The sequence below is a fragment of the Cebus imitator genome, unplaced genomic scaffold (genome assembly GCF_001604975.1).
Source record: "Cebus imitator isolate Cc_AM_T3 unplaced genomic scaffold, Cebus_imitator-1.0 Scaffold73, whole genome shotgun sequence".
NCBI classification, from domain to species: domain Eukaryota; kingdom Metazoa; phylum Chordata; class Mammalia; order Primates; family Cebidae; genus Cebus; species Cebus imitator.
Genome location: NW_016107388.1, coordinates 2,663,641 through 2,678,986, shown reverse-complemented (window position 1 = coordinate 2,678,986; position 15,346 = coordinate 2,663,641). Strand labels below are relative to the sequence as shown.

The 15,346-nt window shown below is 40.1% G+C and overlaps 1 protein-coding gene across 1 annotated transcript in view; it reads left to right on the top strand.

Moving 5' to 3' along the window:
- Positions 1 to 15,346, top strand: part of PXDNL (peroxidasin like) — a 456,288-nt gene that overhangs the window by 346,241 nt on the left and 94,701 nt on the right. The window contains exons 15-17 of the mRNA XM_017531766.1: positions 5,549 to 5,657; positions 7,360 to 7,517; positions 9,692 to 11,165. Coding sequence (XP_017387255.1) covers positions 5,549 to 5,657; positions 7,360 to 7,517; positions 9,692 to 11,165 — 1,741 coding nt within the window. The remainder of the gene's footprint in view (positions 1 to 5,548; positions 5,658 to 7,359; positions 7,518 to 9,691; positions 11,166 to 15,346) is intronic.

Below are 15,346 nucleotides of genomic sequence, written 5' to 3'. Positions count from 1 at the left end.
AAAGAAAAAAGAAAAAGAAAAAAAAGAGTTAATATTTATTCAGCATTTACCATGTGTTCCAAATGCTACGCATTAATTAACCTATTCAATTCTTGTGAGTTCTAGTTATTTTTCAAAACTGTATATAAACAATTCACTATTTGAATTATTTGACATTTTAATACCAGTATTTGTCATGGTGTAGACAAACATCAATTTCTAAGCCACTGAAGTTGTTGCAGAGTTGTGAGTGAACAATAAGGTATCAAAATATTTTCATTAGTTATATTTATTCACATTAATGAAGTGAAATTGGTATTGAAGAGTTTTAAATTGCTATTTTACTACATTTTAAAATTTACCCTGAATAGAGTATAAATTAGTTTATGAACTAGTTAAGAGATACATGATGTATCTTTGCTATCTTGCCAAGCTTTTCATTTTATTTTCTATTTCATTTTTTGTCAAGCTTTAATAATACAATGAATGGGGAAATACTTGTGTAAATAACAGCGTCTATTAGTACACATACAAACATGTTTATATTACCTTTAACTATGTTAAAATAACACATTTCTCATCCATTTTATACGTAAAATATATAGTGACCACATACTTCTGTCCTGTGATAAATGTTCTCAAATTTTAACACATACCTTGTAATATCTGTAAGTAGCATTTCCAGATTTTTAGCGTTGTAATGTTTGAATAGTTTAAAAGTTATAGAGAAAACAAATAAAATATCATAATCTAAGTACCAAACCTTAAACAAAGTAGATGGTGCCTTTCCTTTTCTGGTCTCTGAAAAAACAATGGAGCTCTCCAGGGCAATGAACTCATTTCCATGTTTAATGACGCAAAGTGGTGAGTAAGACAGATTCTCTGCTGTTGAAAGAAAATGATTTCACAAGGGCAGCCATTACTGTCAATGTGTATGCTGCAGACATGTCTCTCGTGTCCTCGGACAGTCCTCATGTGTGTCAGTGTTAGCATCATTCTTCTTAGGGAGAGACTGAATATGATAAGGCCTATTTAGTTATGACAGCTACATTATCTGCTAGTTTTCTTTCCCAGGGGGAAAGAGAGGGAAGACAAAAAATGCTCAAAAACGCCGTTGGTAATTTTGAAATAATCTCAGCTTTCCTTGAAGTCTGGGCATTTTTTAGCAAGGGTGACAGAGGAGTACAGCTGTTTCATTTCCATATCCCACTGCTAGGCTGAGTCCCCAAGTCATCCAGAGCCAGGCCTTTCACTGCAGAGCAGTGAGTGGCCACATGACCTAAGCTCCCCTTTTCTGAAAGGGGTCAATGTTACCATTTGATTTTATCATCAATAGTCGTGATAGCCTCATAGATACAGGGATAGGATTGCAAGTAAATGTGCATCAACAACTTTAAACATGTTTATTATGTTTATTAAATTGTGTTTATTATATAATTGTGTTTATTAACATATAATTATGTTTATTTAAATCTACTGAGAACTTTTTCTCATTTTTTTTAACCCTGAGATTTAACAAAGAAAAATGATCTGATGGTTCCCCTACTTCTGTAAAATTTTGCATAAAAAGATGGAGAATATGCTCAGAATTTTCTGAGTATTCTCTTCCTTAGACCATTAACGGAGGTGATTTTTGAGACAAATAAATACAACAGTATTGATTAAGTATAATGTGCCCCCAACACATTGGATTTGCTTTACATAACATAGTGCTGTTCTGAAGAAATTTATAAAAATATTTTCACAATTTGTTCCAAATCAAATAGAACAACACTGAAATCAATTGAATAATAAAAGTTAGTTTTATTTTAAAACCACATAAGCTTAACAAAATCATAACTAACACAAAAACGAGAAAGCTTTGTTGCCGAGAATGTTTTCATTTGAATATATTACACGTTTAATGTGCTTCTATGAATCTGTGAACAACTTTATGTGTTTTCTATTTGTGTAGTTTAGACTTTAAATATTTCAAAGAATATTTGCTTACTATGCCATTTAAAAAATTTCCTTCTCCTTTTCACTTTTACACACTGGTTGACTTCTAATTCATATAGATAAATAGCAAATCATATGGAGGGAGATGACAGTATAATACAGTATCAATTGATGATCGTGTGAGGATATAGATTGCTGATAGGTTTTAAAACACAATAATCATGAAAGCCACCTTATATGTGCATTGCGACATGCAGTTTTAAAAGAACTTTACATGTCTTTGCTATCTGATAATCACACCAGCCCTGAGCACTGTGCAGAGCAAAACTTGCTCTATTTTATGGATGAGCTAAAAGATGAAGACAAGTGCTATAAAATCCCTATGCTTGTAAATCTTATACAACTATAACAGCAAACAATTTTATAAATAGAATATGCAAAATTATCAATCTAATTCATATTAACATATTAAATTATAGTTTCCTGAAATGTATACTTCATATCAACTTCTGTCCACCACAGTGAATAGCTTTTTAAGTTTTGGCATCTCCATAGCAATTACGTCCTGTACTGTAACTCAGTCCTAGCACACAACCTTCTTATTTCCAAATCCAAGTAGAACTTTGATAATATATTTTGTCCCAGGTGCAGTGGCCCAATGACAATGCTTGCCACAAATAGAAGCATGTAGTTAACGCTGCGTTCTACATTGAGGTCGAAAAGTGAAAGAGCAAAAGGGACAAAGAAAAAGCTAATACCTTGATTAAATAATCAAGTCACCTTGCATGCCAGTACAGATTGATTTGATTAATTTTAGTTGCTTTATTTCTCAGGTAAAAGTAACAAATTAAGTAGGCTCATCCTTACTGACTTTTTTTGAACACAAAATCAGACTAATGTAGCTATATTTATAATATTTGCTTTTCACATAAGCATAGTAATTATATTGATTATTCAATTGGTTAACTAATGAATTAATTCCCTCCTATATCCATATTCAGCTTTCATCATCCTTGCTATATATGTAACAACTATACTACATCTAAGTATTATGTATTTTAATTCAACCATGTTATGATAATCTGTTTTTAGTTTTCTAATTTTTACCTTAAGCATCTTTTAAGTGTCTGTCCCTGTATGCACAGACAGTTCTAACTGTTGCATATATTCCATGTTGAACATCACCACGTTTTCCTTGCACACTGGTATACTTTGGATTTGTGTCCCTGTCCAAATCACATGTCTAGTTGTAATCCCCAATGTTGGAGGAGGGGCCTGGTGGGAGGTGATTGGGGTGAATTTCCCCTCTGCTGTTCTTGTAATAGCGAATGAATTCTCATGAGATCTGGTTGTTTAAAAGTGTGCAGCCTCTCTGCCTTTGCTCTCTCTCCTGCTCTAGTCATGTAACATGTGCTTCCATCCTCTTCACCTTCTGCCACTATTGTAAGTTTCCTGAGGCCTCCCCAGTTATGCTTCCTGTATAGCCCGAGGAACTGTAAGACAATTAAATCTCTGTTCTTTGTCAATTACCCAGTCTCAGGTAGTGCTTTACAGCAATGTGAGAACAGACTAATGCATCTACGCTTCCACTGCCATACAACCAATTTTCTGCAATTCCTACTGCACAAAGTTGCAATAAACATTCTCATACCTACCCTCATGGATTTCAATTACAATTTTTCTGAGTATATGCATGGGATTAGAATTGCTGGATGAGAGGATGTGTGCCTATGCAATTTTACTAAGTAACAACTGCCATCTCCCCTACCAAAAAAAAGGTTCTAAATTTGCAATCCCCAAAATAGGTGTTAATTCCACAGTCCCATCAAGCTGCCTGAGGATTTATTAGTCCTCTCACTCCTGTCAATCTTTGGCTTTAACCAGCTTTTTATTTTTTGCCGGAATAAGCATAAAATGGTAGTTTATTGACACTTTAAATTTCATTTTTGAGGTTACAAGTGATTTTGAGCATGTTATTTCCTTATTAACTTTTGAGCTTTCCTCTTTTACAACTCGCCTATATATTTTTTTCTTAGTGTATTATAAGGTTTGTTTGTATGAAATAAAATATCTCTGCATCAGAGTTTGAGATTGCAAATATTGTCAGTTATTTGTATCATTGTCTGTTAGTTCTTTTGTTCATGTTCTTACTTGAAAGGATATTGTTAATTTCATACAATTGAATTAATCAATTTCCATCTTTGTTTTCTTTCATTTATCTTTAGTTAACATGTGGTCAATCCCACCTACTTTTTTGGACCAGGAAAGACAACACTGGTCATGTAAAGGCTCAATCTTGTGGTCATCATAAAGGCTGCAATGACCTGACAGTGGAGCCACTAGTTACTCATAATTGCTGCACATAATCATGCTTGCTCAGGAGGGTTTTCAGTAAAGTCCTCAATTTTATTCTTTCCTTATAATAGTTCCATACCACTGGTATTTTTTTTCTTGAAATGTTTTATGTTGGTGATCATTTTAAGATAATAAAATCTAGGGAATACAGATGGTCATAATATAAAGGAATTTTCCTGTAATAACTAGATGTAGAATGCTAATGCTATATGGGCCCATCTATTGTCTATTGTGAAATATATATGCTTAAATATGCATATAAACACATATATAGATATACACATATGTAATTGTATACTATATTGTGGTAACACCTTGACTTAGACTTATATTAGTTACTTCCTTGTGAGTTCTTATTGATAATACATCAAATATACACCTTTAAACTCTTGCTCTCAATATTTAGCACTGCTAAAAAGTTATTGTTTTGTCTGTGTCATACAAAATGTTACTGTACTTTTAATATCTCAAAAATGGAATAGATACTGTGCTGAGTATTTCTCTGATATGAACTATATTCATTCATAATGATTTTTATTTAGTATTTGTTTCTTTTGGTTAAACTTAAACCATATTTGAAGGAGATTTAGTAGATTGGAAATAATCAGCTCTACATTCAACTTTGCAGAATTGTCACATGTTGAAGAGCTATAGAAAAAGCATAAATTAACTTTCCTATAAATCTTGCTGAGATTTTTTTACTTAGTATTTGTTTCTTTATGGTTAAACTTAAAACATATTTGAAGGAGATTTAGTAAATTGGAAATAATCAGCTCTACATTCAACTTTGCAGAATTTTCACATATTGGAGAGCTATAGAAAAAGCATAAATTAACTTTCCTATAAATCTTGCTGATTTATAGGAAATTCTTGCCCTAAGAAGCTTCTGTGGGATGGGAGAATAGATACTTTGCTTTAATGTTTAACATTGAAGCAAGGTGGCCGAAGAGATAGATATTTCACACCCTCTCCAAGATGACAAATTGCTGACAAACTTTGATCCCACGTGAATCAGAGTTGTTCAAAAGGAAGCATTTCACATAGCCTTGCTAGAATTCGGAGTACATTAATTCCCTAAATAACACTGTTATTATTAGATGAAGCTTTGCTTCAAGATAATTACCTACATCTCTGCAATGGGCATTATCAGGTAGATATTTATAACATTTTCATTGTCTTAGAGGTTTTCTCTTAAAAATGTAATGCCATTTATATCATATCATTCCTAACTGCAAGGTTTGTTTGATGTTTTTAATCATGGAATTGATTTTCAAAGCTATACAGGGCAGACAAGCTGGCGATGACTTCGTTGAATCTTCCATTCTTGATGCTGTACAGAGAGTTGACAGTGCAATTAACTTCACACGAAGACATTTGTTTTCACAGTAAGAATTTATTTTATATAGATTGCAAACTTGTTTTCTTTTCTACTTGTTTTTATAATATCCATAAGTCACATTATAGTGCATAAGATTGAAAAAGAATGCTTTCTTTAGTCCTTGTGTGTATGTCCCCATCAGGGCTAGCCATCATTATCAGTTCACCCTAAAAAAGGGAAAACTTCTTCCCCATATAATCTAAGTGACATTAATTTATGCCAAAGGTCCGTGCTATACAGTCTGACAGTAGGCACTAGGCAATGGGTTCTGTTACCTCAGCATCCACCAAACAGTGTCAGATGCAGGGCTCCTGCAATGCATGAATTGAGAATAATTATCAAGTTGAACACACCTCGGTATAAACTGGGAGCCTACAACAAACATTATATTTAGGATATTTGGCACTTTACATTATTATTTGAATTGCAATGTTTATGGACTAGTGAAACCTTCCAATCCCATAAACTTCTCTGTGTTTGTAACATCAGAATGTATTAACAAAAAAAGATCATTGGTTTCATCATAATCGAACAAAGTATATATTCAGCATTTGCAGTTAGTCATCAAAAGGGACATCGTAAAACCCCAAATTCAGTCCCATTTGGCTTCCTGCACATCCATAAATAGAGTGGCTTTGTGGTCATGGACGCATGTTCTAGAGTCATGCAGCTGATTTCTATTCTCTTCTTGATCCCTCACTTTATCACTTTCTGTCTGGGTGACCTTGGGCAAGTGACTTAACATCTCCGTACCTCAGGCTCCTTGCCTGTAAAATTGGGATAACAGTAGGATCTACTTCATGGATATGCTTGCTAGGAAGAAAAAATAAGATAATATGGACAAAGTGCTTCACCAGTGCCTGGAGAATAGAAAGTGCTTACCCAGAGTGAGCTATCAGCGTCATAACTATTATTCTTTGACCTCAAGTTATTAAGATTCAAGACATAGAGGATGAGATGAATCAGTTGATCCAAATCTCTAAAGCAGTTTGCTTCACATTCTCAGTGCTTTTCAATTTTTTTTTAACGTATTTAGTTCAGTTCTATAAGTGTGCTTGTGTGTGCTGGTCAGTGGACTTGGTATTTGGGATACAAGAGGAATGAATAATAGATCAACATCTTATCAGTAACCTAGTTCTTTCTTTAGCAGAGAAGACAATATGTCAGCAATTCAAGTACATCTTGCTGAGTATGTAAGAGACGTATTTAATGATACAGGAGTACTAGAAAAGACGGAGTCTGATAGCTTGTCAGAGTTCTCAGAGAAACTCTACAGGGACGGTGAGGCCCGAATGGGATTCTAAAGGCAAGTGGGAATTTCTAGGAGGTTACACTCAGGGAAAGAGAAGATACAAAATGCCAAGACCAGCAGACTGAGAGTATTGCATAGTGCTCCAGAAGGTTTACTGAGCCCCCTAGAATTCATTCATCATAGATCTTGTTTACTGCATAAAACTATTGTGTAAATCACCCACTCATTAAAAGTATATGTATATTTGAATTCGGCACTGGGACTAACATTTGGAATCAAGTTGTTAGCAAAATATGGAAAAGAACCCACAGGTCCTCTGTAGAGCTTCCATTGTAGGGGTGGAGCTTTCATTGTTCTCGAACGTTTGGGAAATGCCTTCTTAAATGCACAGTATTTTTAAGTTTCACAGATTCTGTAGTGTTGCCTTGCAAAGAATCACGTGTTTTATCATTTGCAGAAAACCTCGCACCTCCAGTGACCTGCAAACTCAGTTTTATTACCCGCGTGACCCACTGATTGTGGAAATGGCAAGAGCAGGGGAGATTTTTGAGCATACACTACAGCTGATCCGGGAACGCGTAAAGCAGGGGCTCACTGTGGACTTGGAAGGCAAAGGTCAGCTGCAAAGCCTTTCTGTTCTCAGCCTACTGCCCACAGCAAAACTGACCACCATTTCAGCAGTGGACCCTGAACTTTTAATCTCCAGAACTTCTTGGGATTTAGAAATTAATTTACTCACTACTTTTACCAAATAAATGCAGATGTTTCTCATAGGAACTGTAATTCCAAAGTAAGGATGATAAATATATATTCAAACTTGTCTCAACTTTTGACAGTTATGTGTATAGAGAACAAATCTAGGGAACCTATATTAAATGAACTTGCCTTTCAAATCTAAGATATTACTGTGTCTTATAGAGAAATGCTTTATTACCAAGGGACTATTCTTCTACTTACCCTTGTAATCACCTGAATCATTCAGTGACTTCACTTAAAATTTCTCCTACCACTTGTAATATTTATAACCCCTCTTCACTTCTTTTGTGTTTTGTGTTTTTGTTTTCTTTTTGGTATATTCAAGTTCTTGTGTATTTTTAAAACCAGACATCTACTTAGTCAATGTCAAATTAGATGACATAAAAGGCTTTCAGGTTTTCTCTGTTGTTCTCTTTAAAATGAAATAAGTCAACGTGATTCTTTGCTATACACTATTTGTGCTGTGAGTGCAGCATCAACTTCTATCGGCTTATCCTTCCTTTGTTCTCCTTCAGAAAATCAACCAAGCTTGGTGCAGAAGGCCTACCTGTGAGCTTGCCTCAGCCCTTAGTGCTCTGTACAATTTCTCTAGCAGGTTTTTGACTGTCCCTGGTCACCCAGCATGATGGGTTTTCAAAGCTTTTTTAGCAAAAATATCCAGTGAAATTTCCATTTTAGTCCATATTAGCACTTTAAACTTCTGGGTACATGATTTTGAGCTATACCAAGTGTGAGTTGGGCACGGTCCGGTCTGCAAAAACCCCAGCTCTGCTTCTTCCTTAGGCTCCAGGTAAAGGTCAGGCCCGCGTGTCTTTCTGGCCCTCTTGGAGTTCTATACGCACCTATTTCTATTGGAAGAAGAAATGATTTGCAGGTATAACTTTGTTTAAATTCATAATTAGAAAATGAGAAGCAACATATATCTCTAGAGATTTAGTTTTGCTAAAATGTGCTTCAATGCTCATTCCCAAACTGAATATATCTTCTCATCTAAGGTACTCAAGAACTTTGGATACTTTTTCCAAGAAAAAAAAATGCTATGCTATTTTTACCTCACTTTCATTATGTGTCAAGTTGAAGGCTTCCCTGCCACCCCCCACTAACAAGGAGAATCTTGTCCTAAAAGTGAACTCAGTATCCACATCTTAAGATAGAGGAAGATTCTGGTATCTAAATCCCCACGATTAAGATTCCTCAGGATCCAGCTAGGGAATGGCTAACACAGATAAAGTGCAAATGGTCCCATGGTCGCTAGCCAGTTTCTGAGGTTTAAACAGGAATGGTAACTTTTAGTATGACTTAGTCAACCGTCTGCAGCATTGGTAGAATTCTGGAATTTTAAGCCCTGTTAAATGGTAGAGCTCCCAGCATGTCCCTTATTATGTTTCCTATTTACCAGGGAATGACAGCTTATAGTACTTCAGAAAGTTGCTGCTTAATCCCGCCTTGTCAAATATCATGTGAGTTAATATTCACATGAACCACATTGACATTTCTTTGACCTTATTCTCTAGAAGCACAAAACCTCAGAGAAAAATTCTGAAATGGAAACAAACTAACACAAAAAATCAACAAACCAATTCTGGGATGTGGATGAACATATCCCTGCCAGCATCGTACTTGCCAAGATACAGATAGAAGTGAGGAGCTGGCTGCTGGCACCTGGGCTCCTTCCATCTTGCTCCTTCTAGCAGTTAGCCAATGTTTACAAGATGAACAGTACAAAAGTGATCCGGATCTTCTGGAAACATCTTTTAGTGTCTGGCTGGCACCTGATCTTCTTCCATTTTACTCCTAGCACCTAGCCATTGTGTACAAGATGAACAGCACAAAAAAGTAATTTCGGGATCTTCCGGAATCACCCTTGAGTGTTATAGAATGATCCCCCCCCTTTTGCTGCGACCTAACAAAACGTTGTTGGAAGTAAGAAAGGCCTCTGTCCACCCAGGGCGGGCGGGGTGGGAGGTGGTTCCCAAGCTGCCCGCGCCCTCCCAGGCCATCCCTCCTCACGGCTTTCCCTGCTTGCCTTTCAGAATTCCGGTACAATGACTTGGTGTCCCCGCGCTCCCTCGGCCTCATCGCCAACTTATCTGGATGCACAGCTCGCGGGCTTCTGCCGAACTGCTCCGACCCGTGTTTCCACGGGAAGTACCGCTCCCACGACGGCACGTGCAACAACCTGCAGCAGCCCACGTGGGGCGCGGCGCCCACCGCCTTCGCGCGCCTGCTGCAGCCAGCCTACCAGGACGGCATCCGCGCGCCCCGGGAGCTCGGCCTCCCTGTGGGCTCCCGCCAGCCCCTCCCGCCGCCCCGGCTGGTCGCCACCGTGTGGGCGCGCGCGGCGGCCGCCACCCGCGACCACAGCCACACACGCATGCTCCTGCACTGGGGCCGGTTTCTGGAGCACGACTTGGACCACACGGTGCCCGCGCTAAGCACGGCCCGCTTCGCTGATGGGCGGCCGTGCAGCTCCGTCTGCACCGACGACCCACCGTGCTTCCCCGCGGGCCCCCAGCACGCGCCCTGCATGCCCTTCGCGCGCTCCAGCCCCGCCTGTGCTGGCGGCCGTCCCTCCGCGAGGGCGCATTCGGTCCACGCCCGAGAGCAGATCAACCAGCAAACAGCCTACATCGATGGCTCCAGCGTGTACGGGAGCTCGGAGCGGGAATCCCAGGCTCTCCGAGACCCTTCGGCGCCTCGGGGACTCCTGAGGACAGGCCTGCCTTGGCCTCCTTCCGGGAAGCACTTGCTGCCCTTTTCTGCAGACGCGCCCACCGCGTGCGCGCGGCAGCAGCAGGACAGCCCCTGTTTCCTGGCCGGGGACCGCCGGGCCAATGAGCACCTGGCTCTGACCGCCATGCACACCCTGTGGTTCCGGGAACACAACAGGGTGGCCACGGAGCTGTCCGCCCTGAACCCCCACTGGGACGGAGACACGCTTTACCAGGAAGCCAGGAAGATCGTGGGCGCGGAGCTGCAGCACATCACCTACAGCCACTGGCTGCCCAAGGTCCTGGGGGACCCCGGCACGCGGATGCTGAAGGGGTACCGAGGCTACAACCCCAGCGTGAATGCGGGCATCATTAACTCCTTTGCCACTGCAGCCTTTACACTTGGCCACACATTCATCCATCCCGTTCTCTACCGACTGAATGGCACCTTCGGTGAAATTTCCGAAGGCCACCTTCCGTTCCACAAAGCGCTCTTTTCACCGTCCAGAATAATCAAGGAAGGGGGGATAGACCCGGTCCTCCGCGGGCTGTTTGGCGTGGCTCCTAAACGGAGGGCACCCTCCCACCTTCTCAGTCTGGAGCTGACCCACAGGCTCTTCTCCACGGCCCATTTTGCGGCCGTGGACGCGGCTGCCACCATCATTCAAAGGGGTAGAGATCACGGGATCCCACCGTATGGTGACTTCAGAGTTTTCTGTAATTTGACTTCAGTGAAGACCTTCGAGGATCTTCAAAATGAAATTAAAGATTCAGACATTAGACAAAAACTGAGAAAGTAAGTATGCAAATGTTGCCTGGATTTACACATTTCTTAGGAGAGGTAAAGGTGTTAAAGCTCATTTTGTGTAGCTGGGATTTGGTTCCCTGGGGGTGTTGCAGAGCTTTTAGTAATTGTTATTGTTGGAGAAGGTTAATATTAAAGACAGGATTCACCAGAAACTCAAATCCCCCTTTCTGCTCCTTTTTCTATCCACCTCCTCGGAAATGGAAATATTGCTACCTCCCATTAACTTGCTAGTTGCATTTCAGTTAGGAGAGGAGAGAGAAAGCATGCCCAGCCCATTCATGTTCTGTGATAATCCAAGCAAAACCCTTTTGTTGATATGAGGCCATACATTCTAATATAAATTCAGAAAATAAACTGACCCATCACATAAGCCTTCTTAGGCAGAGGAAAGTAGTGAAAATAAACACAAATTATTCTTTGTCATAGTTCTAAATTCATGGTGGAAATTTAAGTCGGGGCTTTTTCACTGCAACCTTAGTATCTTTCAGTAAAGTATCACTGTCATTTTTTCTACATATGGGATTTGAAGCTTCATTGAAACTACAAGTGTACAACATTTCCAGGGAAGAGCTTCAACTGCCCTGCATGCTCACCAACCTTCCTTCTTTAAAAATATTTTTTTTTCAAAATGTTTCACAAGGAAGTTTTGTCTGTAGTGGGTTAAATATAGGAGACATGGATTTATTATTATGTTAAGGTATATTTGCGTGAAATCTTTCAAAGAAGCTTAAAATTATAAGTTCTGTAGCCAATTGTCAAGATCAGGCCTTTCTTCACAAAATCAAGGCTATAAATATTTCTGGGCCAATAGAATTTGTCACATATGTGGAATATCAAACTGTGAAAATGTGTAATGTATTTAAAAGAAATCAGAGTACCCTGCAGATTGAATTTGCACATTTCTTTTGGAAAGGACATTGATTTGGATTCATGAAGACTTGGTTTAAATCTCTGTTCTACCACCCAATTGTACCAAGATCTTGTGAAAAGTAATCAGTTTGAAATCTCAGAATACCTATAAAATGAGAAAGTAGCACCTTCTCAGAATTGTTTAAAGATTAAATTACATAAAATGCATCAGATACTTGGCCCCATTCCTCCTGCATCATAGGCAGTCAATAAATGTTAGCTGTAGATGTTTTATTATAATATTATCATTGCAGTTGTCAGGGGTATTACGATATTGCACATCTGCTCAGATCCAGCCCTGAGGTAGGGGTGGGAGCTGAGATGATGGAAACAGCACCCATACATGGAAAGCCTGACACAGTGCGGGGGAGCCAGGGAGCTGCTGTGATCAGTGTGGAAAGGGCTTGGTAGAGGAGGGAGGGAATAGAAGTCGTGATTAAATGCTGTGGGCACACAGAGCTGAGAAATGAAAGGCTCACAACAAGCCACTTGATAAGAGATGTCATTTGATCTGGTCTTAGAAGTTTAAGAGGCTAGATGATGGGAACAGCAGGAGGCATCTGGGGTGAGGGACTGGAAGCAGGAAGGTGTGGGGCTGAGTGTCAGGAGAAGAGAACAGAAAGAACAGAAAGAGGCTGTGTGTCATGCAAGGGAATCTGATCTTCACTCTGTTTTTAACTCTAAAGCAGGAGGATGACCTGAAAAGAGACTCTTCCCTAGCACAGTAACTGGCGGGCATCTGGAAGATGTATTTCAAGGAGGAGAGGCCAGTATAGCCGCCAGGAATCCCACAGCTGCTAGAATCATCCAGGAGAAGCACGGAGATGGCGTAGATAGGCTTGTGGCCATGTACTCAATCCTATTAGAATTTTAAATGTTTCCTTTGGGTAGACTATCTAGATTGGATAAAGCTAGGGAGATGACGTCTTGTGCAAGTTGAGTCCCACTGCCCAATTGGCAGCTAACTTGTAAATTCGCCACAGATTAGAGTACCTGAAATGTTTCTTAGAAATTTCCTGCCCCAAATTCCTCCTAAATCGTAGTTCTGTTAGCTGTAGTAGCCTCCACTGCCCATCCTTGCAGTGGCCAATGTGAAGTATGAGAGCCTTTCAGATAGACAGCAGCTGGGGAGACTGCACTGCGCATTCACTCAGTGGCCTTTCTGTTTGCTACTTCCATGCATGTGGGATATTAGCCCTCAGAGTCTTTGTAGCCTAAACATTGTGTCGTTATCCTTGCCCAGGAGAATATTTGAACTAGTGAAACTCTGCGCAGCCTGGTGCTTGGCATGTGCTGGAGGAGGACAGCATTGCTGACTGGCATGGGTGGGTTGCCAGGGGTCAGTAGAAGTCAGCTGCTTCTTGCTTATGCTGTCACAGGTGCCTCACTTTCCCCTTTCATTCATGACAAATTTGTAAAATATGAAACATAGGCTCATTCAACTATGAGCGCAAGATAAGTAAATTGGAATGGTTTATAGGCTGTCAATTCTCCAATCTGTAGATTGCAATTTCTCAGGAGCTGCTGAAAATGACATAGGTTACCTAGTTTAATTTACATAGTATTCACCCTATTACTTCTTTTCCTTTTTGTATTAATTTACAAGTGTAGTTTTAGGACTTTGTTTTTAAATCACTTCAGTCCACTGGATGGGAGTCTTTGTCTCTGGCTTTAAGATGTGCCTTGAGCCCTGTATCCTCACATGGCCGAGTGGAGGGAAGGCAAAGGAGCCAGTGTGGTGTGTGAAGGCTCTCATAATTGATTAATAACTTTCATGAGGGCTCCACCCTCATGACCTAATGACCTCTTAAGGCCCCGCTTGGTAATACCATCACATCAGAGATGAAGCTTCCACATTTGAATTTTGGGGAGACACATTTAGATCACAGCAGTGTGGAAACTCAGTCCTAAAGGGGTAGCAGCTGTCTGTGAAAGACCCAGCTGAGTGCCCAGGAGGATGTTTGAGATACATGGGAAGTAGGGTCAAGGCTGGGACCAGGGCCCCTGTGATAGTGTGGGACATGAACAGCCATGGGTCTTGCTGTACCAAGGAGCCTAATCTTAGAATTAGCATTGGATTTATCTCACTCCCAAAACATTAAGATGCACCAGGGAAAGGGACACTTTTCTCTAAGCGGACTTGTACGTGAAACATTGCCCCTAGTGGAGAGGGCCGCAGAGGCATTCTGGGAGAAGCAGGAAGGGGCAGGGCGGGGTTCCTGGGTGTCTGCTCCTCTGAGTTCACTGCCCTCAGATCCACAGGCCCCAGCATTTGCCAGGAGGATTTGTGACATGTACAAACCTCCTAACCCCTTCAGTGCCAAGAGCTCTGGAAACGCTTTTTCTCATTTTTTTCTTGGTCGAAAGCGTTTTATTTTTTTAAAGAGCTTGTTTTATTCCACGATCATATGAAAATGAATATTTTCTTTTTATAATATTATTCTTGCTCTCAAGAATCACACTTTCTTTTTTTTCTTTCCAAAACATATAATGAGCAGAAGGTGAAGATCAGTTATCCACTGAATGGTGAGCGTTAAGTTCTGAGAGAGGCCATTGTTAAAGCTGTTTTCGAATCCTCTTTTGAAAATATAATACTGTGTGTGATTTTTTGTGGATACTATTACTTTTGGTTGTGAGTAAGTATAAGTTTGTCACTGATAATCACAGGGCTGTGTAACTGTCTTGGCATTTTTTTTTTTTTTTTTTTTTGAGATGGAGTCTCGCTCTGATGTCCAGGCTGGAGTGCAGTGGCACAATCTCAGCTCATTCCAACCACCCAGGTTCAAGTGATTCTCCTGCCTCAGCCTCCTGAGCAGCTGGGATTGCAGGCACGCATGCCCTCACCCAGCTAATATTTTTTATTTTTAGTAGAGACAGGGTTTCACCTTGCTGGTCAGGCTGGTTTTGAGCTCATGATCTCAGGTGTTCCACCCACCTTGGCCTCATAAAGTGCTGGGATTACAGGTGTGAGCCACTGCACCCGGCCCTGCCTTGGCTTTTTAAAAGAATACCTCATATTTCAGTAATTATTACTGAAATATGAAATATTTCATATTACTAAATATAAATAATTAATATACAGATTAATCTGTATATGTACCTATATTATGATAGCTTTACTTGGTAATATAAAAAATAGATAAATTAACGAAAAATTCTTAATTTCTTCCCTCTTTCCACCGTTGGGTTTAAGGAGGTGAACCTGCATGATTCCTTCCCAATAACTTGCATTGTCTGTCTTCATCTTCCAGTGCCCGGAA